General features: G+C 36.0%; 1 protein-coding gene across 2 annotated transcripts in view; it reads left to right on the forward strand.

The window, feature by feature from the left end:
• Positions 1-10,878, forward strand: part of LOC117623855 (codeine O-demethylase-like) — a 33,917-nt gene extending 23,039 nt beyond the window's left edge. The window contains exons 2-5 of one of the 2 annotated variants that reach the window (XM_034354859.1): positions 6,811-7,096; positions 9,463-9,710; positions 9,801-10,128; positions 10,525-10,878. In XM_034354859.1, coding sequence (XP_034210750.1) covers positions 6,836-7,096; positions 9,463-9,710; positions 9,801-10,128; positions 10,525-10,761 — 1,074 coding nt within the window. In that variant the 5' untranslated portion in view covers positions 6,811-6,835 and the 3' untranslated portion in view covers positions 10,762-10,878. Of the gene's footprint in view, positions 1-6,691; positions 7,097-9,462; positions 9,711-9,800; positions 10,129-10,524 lie in introns of those variants that run through there. The other variant, XM_034354860.1, reaches the window with a different exon arrangement.
• The last annotated feature ends 1,042 nt before the right edge of the window (positions 10,879-11,920 follow it).

Raw genomic sequence — 11,920 nt, forward strand, 5'->3', positions numbered from 1 at the left:
TCCGTAAATGTGCAATAAATGGGCACAATTGAATCTATAAATATGGAGAAAACCCAACATTCCTTGTTTATGCCAAAAACATTGTGTCATACAAAGTAGGTATATTCCCTTTTATTCCGAACACCCAAGTATAACTTTCAATATTAACATCTTTTGGGGTTCGTACTGTGGGGTTGTTCTTTCACGTTCATTCTCATCTATAATGGAATTGCCTCATTCCATTTTGGCCAATGATATTGTCGACATTTAATAATTGAACGTGGTTCCAATCAACACAGCCCATTGATGATTTGAGTAGCTACTCCAAAATCAAAATTTGTCATTCATCAATTCATGATCCCACCATTCTCATGTGCATGCGCATACATCAATTATAAGCATTTCTTTGCTTTTGGGTACCCAAGCCACTGCAGGGGCTTTTATTATGTGAGAATGTGGATTATAACCTCCAATGGAGCGTTATTTTATAGTAGGGCGTGGATAATCTCCATTTAGGAGTTGGAACATTTAGAACCCATATATCTGTCATGCTGCAGGCATGCCACAGATTAATACATACATGTCAATTAATTTCTGGGACTTTAACCCATACAATTTGCTATGCATTAGGCGTGCACAATATCAATATTGACATGTCAAAGGATTGTCCTTTCGGGACTTCAATCCATATCATTTGCTACGCAACAGGCGTGCATCATATTGATCACTGCTATACCCATATTTTGTTCTTATGAGACTTTAATCTGTGCAGTGTATTATCAATGTATCCAACTTGCAATCTGTAAAATTTTGCATTAATAATTCATGGATACATACAAGCCATTCTTTTGGAACGGACTTATCTCCCCATTTGGTTACCTTTCAAGATAAAATATCAAATAAGTATATAAGCATAAAATAACACAAGTATTGCTTACATCCTTAGGTGGGAGAAACTTTTCTCAAGTATCATTCAAGCTCGTATTGGCCCAGTAAATATAAAGTAGCGCTTGATGATCTAGTTATATCCTGCAAGAGCAAAAATCACAATTCTTCTCTCTGTCAAAAAACAAATAACCCTCAGAGTTAGGATCACCGCATGGATTCTTTCTTCGGATGTTCATTCTAAAGAAATAAAATCCTTTATGAACAGAGAGTTATAAAAAGAAAGAAAAGATACAAAAATTGTGATATTGATTGCAAGGTAAGGTAAGCAATCAAGGAAGGAAGCTGGTGGGAGCAAACAACAAGCTCTCATTTCTCCTAGTCTAGAAGGACCTCAGGAGATTAGAGCATAAGGTCGCCTTCACAGTTTCCTGATGTAGCGGAAACGTGATCAGGGATAGTCTTGCTTCCTGAATGGATGATCAGAGATAGTCTTGCTTCTTGGGCATATTGAGTGCTTACTGATAAGAAAAACAAGTAGATATCGCATCACTAGGTATGGAGTAAACTGGATGTCTTCTGCAAAGAAAATTTTGTTAGTAACACATTTATACACAAATACAATGAATAGGTAGAACCGGTGAATTTCAAATTAACCATAGGAAAATTGCTAGATTCTCGGGATACTTTTGAAAAAGTAGCTCCGTGAAATCCGTAAAGCAAGATCGGCTTTGAAAATAATACTTGAAAACGCCGAAAGTGCCGACAGGCATTATTAGAGGCCACGTGAAGTTTTGGACTCTGGGAAAGAAAAAGATAATATGGGGATTCGAGAAGATATTGGGATCCTGGAAATGTTGCCACATTTTCGTCTATAGATATTGCCTTTGCAAAACTTGATTGAGCAACTGCGTTTCAACTCAACTTTGTTTCAACTCAACTTCCTTCATTTTCTGAAACTTTAGTTTTTGTAAGACTTTCTTCAAAACCTTCTTAAAATGGCTTCCTCTTCTTCCTGCCCAAATTATTTCAATTTAAATGATGCTCCCACAACAACCAGTGACGCCAAAGTTTGGCGTCCATCCTTTGTATCCCAAAATCGTCATCTCACAGCTAATGATTCTGTGATGATGAATGATGCTACTGCTGTCATAGTAGCTAGGAATTTCATTACTCCAATGGATGAAATGCTGTTGACAGGGAGGTCTGAGGAAGAGGCTATTGATGACTCAATGGCTTTTAGCATTCAGAGTGCTGCTTCTGTTTCTAACTTGGCTGATCGTTTGCGTGTTAGAGCAAACGAGGTTCAGAAGCTAACAACTGAAAATTCGTCTCTTCAAAGAATGCTTCATGAGTCTCAACAGGAGGTTGAGAAACTTAAAGGAGAGAATAATTCCTTGTTGAAACTGGTGAGTTCGTACTCTGCTGATACACTGAGAAAGCTAGACATGCTGCAGGTCTCAAATGAAAGAATTTTGGGAGACCATGAGAGGCTCATGGCTAAGCTTAAGAGGCACCGTCCTCTTCCTTCAGAGGCTTCCAGAACATAATGTAATTTTATAGATTTTACAGGGCCTGCACCTTCATTGCAGGTGGAAAAAATCTATCTGTTATATGCTCCTTTCCTGTTATAATAATTGCGCACATTCTTAAACTTGCACCTGTGGTTTTTACGTCTTTTCAAAATGACGGTTTGGAACCTTGTGCCTTATAGGTTCAAATAACCACATCAAATCTCTCATATTTCCATGCATGTGAGCCCAGAACTTTTGGTCTGGGTTAAACACAAACTCAGAATTTATTCGTCCTTTTCAAATGGACATGAAATATGGATTGAGTAAAAGCCACGCTAATATCACAATATAGTAGTGAAGAGCATTAACTACTATATACCCACAACTTCAAGTTCAGGATCTCTCATATATTTGGGTCCATGGGCTTCCGGCCCAAATATAACAAAATATGTGGGGAGCCTCAATTCATTATTTGAGGTTTATACTGATATTATCCATTTCACGGTGTATTTTTAACAACCGGAATTCACAAAATATATTTCTTCCTTGAGGTGATTATAACAAATCGAACTTTATTAAATTCATCATTCTCTTATGCCAAAGAAATATGTGGTGTACCACAATTTGCAATAATACCTCAAGAGTTGTCCATTTAACTGTTGGAACTTTAGGTTCTCAACACTGTTAGATTTTGAACTTCAGGCCAAAATCACATATTCTCATGGTATGGATATTTTTACAATTTTCTGTACATATTTCGGGACTTCAAGTCCTTACATAATTGTCCATATTTTGAGAAACTTCTGGCATCTCATTTAATTGCTCATCCATGAGTTTAAGGAACTGCAGGTTCCCTTTTGTATATAGTGACGGTTTACCCAAAATGGTTAATATTTATGCATACGTCACTATTCATATGAATAGTACTATTCATCAAGTCATGAATACATATCTATTCATATGTGCAGTATATTTGCCAGTACAGTTATTATTCATGTGTACGGCACTTTTAACCAATACGGTACTATTACATCATCAAGGAACTCTAGGTCCTTATTTACATGTCAAGGATCAAGGATCTTCAAGTCCAATCTCTTGTTTACAAGTATAGTACCGGAGAGACTGCCAGCTCTCATATCAATATCATCATCAAGGATCTTCAAGTCCTGATGTAATTGTATGATGAGGATCAAGGAACTTCTGGTCCTAATCTGCATACTGTAAAAACTCATCATACAGCACAATTAATCCATAAAATAAATTACTGGTAAATAAATTACTGGTATGGACGATAAACCCGCACCATACTTTAAATAAATGTAAATGTGCGGTAAAATAAATTCGTAAATTAAATTGCTTGTTGTATGGACGTTAATCCCGCACCATACCTTAAATAAAATTAAATGTGCGGTAAAGTAAATTCATAAATTAAATTGCTTGTTGTATGGACGTTAATCCCGCACCATACCTTAAATAAAATTAAATGTGCGGTAAAGTAAATTCATAAAGTATGAGGGTTAATTCCACATCATACTTTAAGTAAAAGTAAATTTACGATAAAGTAAACGTGCTTGTATGGGCACTAATTCTGCTCCATACATTTAAATAAAAGTAAAGGCGTGGACGATAAACCCGCACCACCCTTTTAAATAGATACTGTTGTATGGGTAATAAACCTACACCATACAATAAATAAAATAAGTGTGTGGATAAAACCACCACAAAAAAATATAGGAGGTGAAACAGTCCATATAATTACCATATATATGGATAAAGTAAAGACAATTATTTGTGGGTTCATATCAACACCACAATCAAATAATATAATATTATTATACTGATATATTAGTGGAAAGCTAGACATATCATGTTGGCTTTTCTTCTTTTCACTTGCAATTAAGTTGAACTTGTTGTGTAGAGAAATAATAAAATAATAGAAAAAGTAAGAGGCATAGAGCTTATCCTTACAGTTGGTTTGCTCGTATATCTCTCTAGCAGACCACAACTTCTCCACTACTTTTCTTCCTTACATCAACATAATGGTTAGTAGTATAGATAATAGTGCAGCACAAAAATTATACCTGAGAGCTTCTCGTGCTGATAACGTGTTATAAAACGAACTGGAATATGTGCAAATATTGAGCTGCACGTAAAGTAGATGAGACACAGCATTTAACGAGGTTCGGCTATGCCTACGTCCTCGGAGAGCAGCAGCAGTAACCTTTCATTCATAACATAATAGGGCTACAACTTTAGTATTTACAATATGTATGCTCACTGAATTTTCTCTCTAGGAGAATTTCTCTTTGCTCTCTTTCTCTTCACACACTCACCCTCTTTCTTCCTTCCCTTCATCTTCTCTCATTTCATCTTCCATTACAAGCAAATATAATGCCTATTTATAGGCAAAGCAAATGGCTTGGTTTGGTGGGTGTGTGATTTGGTTTGGTAGGTGTGTAGTTTGGTTTGATGGGTGTGTGGTTTGATTTGGTGGGTGTGTGGTTTGATTTTGTGTTGAACTTGAATGTTAGAGCATGTGGGCTTCACCCATTCTTCTTTACAACATTATCCAGTTTTTGGCTCCATATATGGCAAGCAAGAAGCAGAACTCCCTTGGCATTATCTGAAAAGCAAAAATGGACTCTTAGGCAATCTAAATAAGGGCATTATTGTCAAAATACTAAAACTTTTGTCCTTCTCTATGAATACTTCCCTCATTTGTTCTGAATCAAAAGTTCTCCAATGTGTTGGGTTTAACCTTCTTCTCATCTTGTTAGCTATGTTTCAGTACAAGTAAATCACCATAAGGCACTTTAGCTTGTTCTTTTTTACCTCTTTAGGCCATCTCCAATGGAGAGGGCCAAATGTCAAATTTTGGCAATATAGCATGGATGGAGACCCCAGCGCATGTATATGGCCAAGCAAAATATCAATCCAGTCAATATCTTGGGTGGAATAGTGAAGCCCACTCACACAACCCACTTTCCCCCATGTGCAAAGTCAGTTTTGTGGACACATTGTGTCAGCCACACCCACACCTAGGGGCTCATGGATGGCAATATTGTCGTTGAAATCAAATGACCACAATTCAAACTTACTTTTGTTTTCTTTTTTCAAATTGTTCTCAACAGCTATACGATAAAAGGCCATGATTAATTCTTAATCATTTCAATCGAAATAAAGTAGATCCAATGTTCAAATATCAAATCCAACGGTAAAAAAAATTAATTAAATATTATAAATAAGATGTAACCCCAAAATTTATCTCAAATTCTATAAAAACCCATCAATTTATTAAATAACGCACCCAAATCATTTTTTTCATTTCTCACTTTGATATGGTGTAGGGTAAAGGAAGATTTCATTTAGAAAATAATGGCAAAAAGACAACCATTCAAAAAATAATGGCAAAAAGACAACCATTCAGAAAATAATGGCAACAAGACAAAAGGGGATGTGAACCATGTCAGATAATAATTCAAGGAAGAGATGAGGAGATATATGAAATGTAGAGAATTCAAGAAAGGAAGAGTTGAGGAGATAGAGAAGATGGGCACAAAGTCAAAAATAATTGAAAGAAGACGAGCACCAAGTCAGAAAATAAAGTAATGTAGGATAATGCAAATTTTAATTGAAATAAAATTAAGTTTGTCGAATTTAATTTAATTTTTTAATTAGGTTAAAATGTTTAGAAAATTAAGTCATGAAGTTATAAGCAAAAATTAGCTCAAGAAAATTAACCACAAAAAAAAAAAAAGTCAAACTATTTTAAAATAATTGAATAAGGCTACAAACTTAAAATTTGAGTCTGGAGGGTTGAGGAAAAAAACTGTTTGAGTCCGTGCAATACATAAATAGTTGTATTTTGAAGGGTGGAAATTTGAGTTTAGCCCCTTTGACATTGGAGATAGCCTTACAAGAATCCAATCGTATGTTCTTTTCTCTTCATTTGTTGTTTTGTTTTTTTCAATACTTAGACCCCACTAAATAATAATGAAACTTGAGCTACTTTTCTATACCTGCATAATTATAGCGGAGGTCCTTACATTGAATATTAGGTAAGGAAAAAATATATACCATAAGCAATTAAGCTTCCTATATTTCAATAGAATAGATAGAGGGTTTTCCTCCTTTTTGAGGTTTTTTATGACAAAATTTTAGTGAGGTCAGGCTTGTATTGGCTATTTGTGCCTTTATTGTTCAGGTAAATGAAATTTTCTCTTGATTTTTTTTTAAAAAAAAGATAGATAGAGACTATTTATTTTTCTTAATATCTCACCTTCAAATTGCAGAAACGTCCAAAGGTGATATTTTCTTAATATCTTTCCTTGCGGTTGAGCACCCAACAGAAGAGAGATCATTTTCATTTGCAGCTGAAATTACAGAAGCTCTTTTTTTTTTGGGGGTGAGGCTAGAAAGAAACCAACCAACCAAACCAACCAACCACATAGACAGACATGGCTGAATCTTCTTCCACTATTGCTAAGCCCAAGATAGAGTTAGGATCCAAAACTGTCCAAGAGCTGCTCCTGCTCGCCAAAGGGGAACAACAAGTGCCTGAGAAATATATCCACAAAGTTGGAGCCCCAGATGCTTCTTCTGTCCAGTTGAAGAATATTCCAGTAATTGATCTTGGCCTCCTCCTCACACCTTCCTCAATCACTGAACAACAACTTGACAATTTTCGATCAGCTCTTACCACATGGGGTTGCTTTCAGGTCAGAATTCAAATACCCAATTTAATTGTGTGTGCTTGAGAAAACTTGGTACAAGTTGTAATGAATTAGAAAACTTTTGAATCATTTGTTGACGAGTCCTTATTTAGTTAGGATTTTGGTTACTTACTGTTTATTTAGGGTGTATTCAATTTAGATTTTAAAAGAGTTTAAAGAAGTTTAAAAGTTTAGGTGTATTCAATCACGATTTTATAGAAGTCTATACAATTCTTGATGTATTCAATTAAGACTTTTTAAACTCCATTCAAATTGGATGTATTCAATCACGACTTTAAAAGACTTCCTAAAACTTTGGGTGTATTAAAAACTCATTGATTTTAAAGGAAATACAAAAAGTGGTGGATTTCGTTTGGTTTAGACTAATTTTAGGCCATGAAAAATCTTTGCTTCCCCCTCCCCCTCCCTAAAAAGAGATTTTGATTGATATATTATTTTTATTCTGAAGATATGATTTCACCACTTCTACTACCACCATCTTATCATGGCCATCACCACCGCCTCCGCCACCCACTGTTGCCCTCACTACCACCCCCACTGTTACCACCATCACCGCCAACACCATCACCATCATCATCACTGCCACCACCACCACCGTCACCACCACCACCCTTAGCCCCACCTCCACTACCACCCTCACTATTAGCCCTACTATCACCCCCACCACCATAGCCATTGCTAGCATCATCAGTGTCACCACCACCGTCGCTTTCGCCACCGCCACCACCACTACCACCCCCACCTCCTCCACCACTACCTTCCCCACCATCACCCACAAACCATCATTGCCATCGCTACCACCGTCATCACCTCTAAATTCTTTGTTTTTTGAGTACTATAAACTCCATTAAAATCAATAATAAAACTCTAACAAACTCAATTAAAATCTATACATGAATTCAGTCAAAATCTATGTGGAGTTTGTAGAATTCAGTCAAACTCAATTAAATTCAATTAAACTCCATCAACTTTATAACTCTTTTAATATCATTTAAAATCTAAATTGAATACACCCTCCTTAGTCCTATTATAAATGGAATTTATTTCCTATTTTATTTAGGGTTGTACTTCCTTATAAATACCTCTATATTGGAGATGAACAAATATGAAAATATATGAGCATAACTGAATATATGCTCTACTTTGTTTGACATGATATCATAGCCTAGGTTCTCTTGTGACCTGTGCTTGCGTTCTCCTTGGAATTTAAGTGCTCTCTGGGGATTGAAAATGATATGTTTATCTTCCCATGAAGATATTGTCTATTTCTTGACTCCGACAACCCCTTCTCTTCAAGGGGAGAGGGGAAGTGAAGAGAACTTGTGTCTTCGTGAATTAGCTAAAGTTGATATGGAAGAATTGTTGTCATTGTTGTTGTCGTTGTCGCTAATGCCGCTGTTGATGTTGTCTTTGCTTGCTTCACTTTTCGTTGCTGTGGTCAATAATATTGTTGTGGCCGTGCCCTTTGCCTTGCCTTGCCTTTACTTTGCCTTTGCCTTTGTCATGCCTTACCCTATTTTTAGGGTTTGGTTTTGCCTTACCTTGTGTCGTGATCATAGGGTTTCTGTGTTCTGCCGTGTTCATAGGGTTTCTGTGTTTTTTGCCGTGTTCACAAGGTTTCTGTGTTCTTTGCCTTACCTTTGCTGGGTTCACAGGGTTTATGTGTTCTTTGCCTTACTTTTGTTGTGTTCACAGAGTTTTTGTGTTCTTTGCCTTGCCTTTGCCATGTTGACAATGTTTTGTACTCTGTCGTGTTCTCAGGGTTTCTATGTTCTGCCATGTTCTTGTTCGATTGGTCAATGTAGAGTATGGTGTTCTATGACTCGCTTGTCAAGTTGGGTATGCAAAATATCTTTGGCCCAACTTGAGGGGCAGTGTTAGCGAGTCCTTATTTAGTTAGGATTTTGGTTCCTTATTTATTTAGGATTTTGGTTACTTACCGTTTATTTAATCCTATTCTAAATGGAATTTATTTTCTATTGTAATTTAGATTTATTTCCTATTTTATTTAGGGTTGCACTTCCTTATAAATACCTTCATATTGGAGATGAACAAATATGAAAATATATGAGCATAATTGAATATATACCCTACTTTGTTTGACATCATCCACCTAGGGAGATTCTTCCATAAGTATTTAAGTTAAGGATTGGTCACATATTTCTAATCTCAGTCGTTGGATTACATTCATTAGATGTGTTGGTAGATAATAAGTAACATACATACAATCCAACAGTCGAGATTAGAAATGTGTAACCAATCCTTAACATAAAATACTTATTGAAGAATTTTCCCATCCACCTATATATGTAAAACATGTTTGATGCTGCTGCCTTAAATATGTGTTCCAGGTAATAAATCATGGCATGACACCTGAATTTCTAGACAAGGTCCGCGAAATGACAAAACAATTTTTTGCACTTCCAGTGGAAGAGAAGCAGAAATACTTGAGAGAAGTCAACGATATTCAAGGATATGGGAACGACACGATTTTTTCTGAACAACAAACACTTGATTGGTCTGACCGGCTATACCTTTCTGTATATCCAGAAGAGCACCGAAAGCTCAAATTTTGGCCTCAAAATCCCAAATCTTTTAGGTAACTTGTGTTTGCCATACATCTTCCTTCACACTGAAACAATAACCATATATCTGATCTCTCAGAGTTCAACATATATTATTACTGCAGTGAAACTTTAGACCAATATACGATGAAGTTACAAGTGGTAACAAAAACTGTCCTGGAGGCCATGGCAAGGTCATTGAATTTGGATGTTAATTGCTTTCGGGACCTGTATGGAGAACATGGGAAAATGGATGTGAGGTTTAACTTTTATCCTCCTTGTTCAAGGCCTGATGTTGTCCTAGGTGTCAAACCACATGCAGATGCAACATTAATCACCCATGTCTTGCAAGACAAACAAGTCGAAGGTCTTCAGTTTCTTAAAGACGATCAGTGGTTTAGAGCTCCCATTATTCCTGAGGCGCTTCTCATTAATGTCGGTGATCAGGCAGAGGTAAATAAAATGTTATCTCTCAACCTGTTCAATTATTGGTTTTAATTAACTTTTAAAGCAATGCCTAATTGAAATTTGGTGAGTAATTGAAAGCTTAGAAATGTACCTTTTTGGCTGATGGGATCTAACCCAGTGGAAAAGAATTTTGACTTGCAGACCAATGATCTCAAGTTCAAACCCCATAACAACTTTGTAGTGTGTGTGAGAAAACCCCTCTTCCCAATATCGCTGGCATAAAAATGTACCCTTTTGTATCTCATTGTTGTTATGTCTAAAACAACTCGTCAAATATGCCTTTTAATTTTTTGAATGAGACCCCTTGAGCGAATTTTAACAATCTAATACAGTTGGTTTGGCTTACAGAAGCTTGATTGTTGGTTTCCTTGTGATACACAAATATTGAGCAATGGAATATTGAAGAGCCCTGTACACAGGGTAGTCATAAATCCAGACACGGAGAGGATCTCTTTGGCTGCCTTCTGCATGCCTGAATCAGATAAAGAGATTGAACCCCTCGAAAGCCTGGTCAATGAGTCAACGCCAAGATTGTACAACAAGGTGAAAAATTATGATAGCATATATTTCGAATACTACCAGCAAGGAAGGAGACCAATTGAAGCATCAAAAATTTAAACTCACTTTGGAATGTATTAATTTTGGGGTAAAACACAATTTGGTCATTGTGTGTGTTAGGCTAAAAAACACATTAAATACTTAACTAAATTTCTTAGTGAAACTAAGTTGAACTTTCCTCTCAGAATCATGAAAGCAGTTCCAGAAAACTGAACCGAAAGTACTCGATAATTAGTAGAGTTTTGATCAACTTGAAGGCTGTTAATTTGACTATTAAGTTTGGATGTAGAGACTGATAATCTACTTCCAAGTGCTTGGCACATCTGTGGTTCTGTTTCTTCTTCTGAGCAAGTAGTGATAGATAGTGATCAAATCTGGCTCCAATGAACGGTTTTGAAATCAAGAAAATAACTTATTTTAACAGCCCCTATAACATTTTGTTTTTTTAAGTCAGATGATTCGTATAAGTAGAGACTGATAATCTGCTTCGTAGTGATGGGATGTTGTTTTAAGCAATGGCGGAACCAGGAATTTTTCTTGGGGTAGGCTAAATATTTTTTTTCAATATGAAAAAAATGTAAATTTATTATATTATCCTCATTTAATTAATAATTTCAACTCTTTTTCCAAAAATTATAGAAATCCAAACTGTTGACAAACCAAATATTCCAAAAATATTTTGCAACAAAGGAGCTTGAACCCTCAACCCTCCATGTAAGTATCATTCTCACTTTCCACTAGAGCCAACAACCTTCTTATGTAAACTTGCCATAAATATGATATATAATTAGTAATAGTTACTCTGGATAATAAATATGATAAAAAAATGTGTGAGCATGCATGTGCATCCGAAGATGTGTCCAAACCAACACCTCTTTTTCTTTCTTTTGTAATTTTTATTCTCCCCGTATCTCATCTCTCCCAATGCCTTCATTTTTTTTTTTCCATCTTCTTCTTCCTTCCGTCACTTTCCATCTCCCCCTCTCTTTTTATTTCTTTTTTCCTCCTCTCTCTCTCTCTTTCTTTTTTTCCTACTTCTTCCTTTGTCACTCTGCAATTTTTTCCTCTTCTCCCTCTTTTGCGTCGTCTCCTATATCTCTCTCTTTTTTCTTTTTTCTTTTTTTCCATCCCTCTCTCCTCTCTTCCTTCTTCTCCTTCTTCCCGCTCTCCCTCGAAGATGTGGGATATTTTTTTATTTTTTTATTTTATACATTTAAGA

This window comes from Prunus dulcis, chromosome 4 (assembly GCF_902201215.1).
Source record: "Prunus dulcis chromosome 4, ALMONDv2, whole genome shotgun sequence".
In the NCBI taxonomy this organism is placed as follows: domain Eukaryota; kingdom Viridiplantae; phylum Streptophyta; class Magnoliopsida; order Rosales; family Rosaceae; genus Prunus; species Prunus dulcis.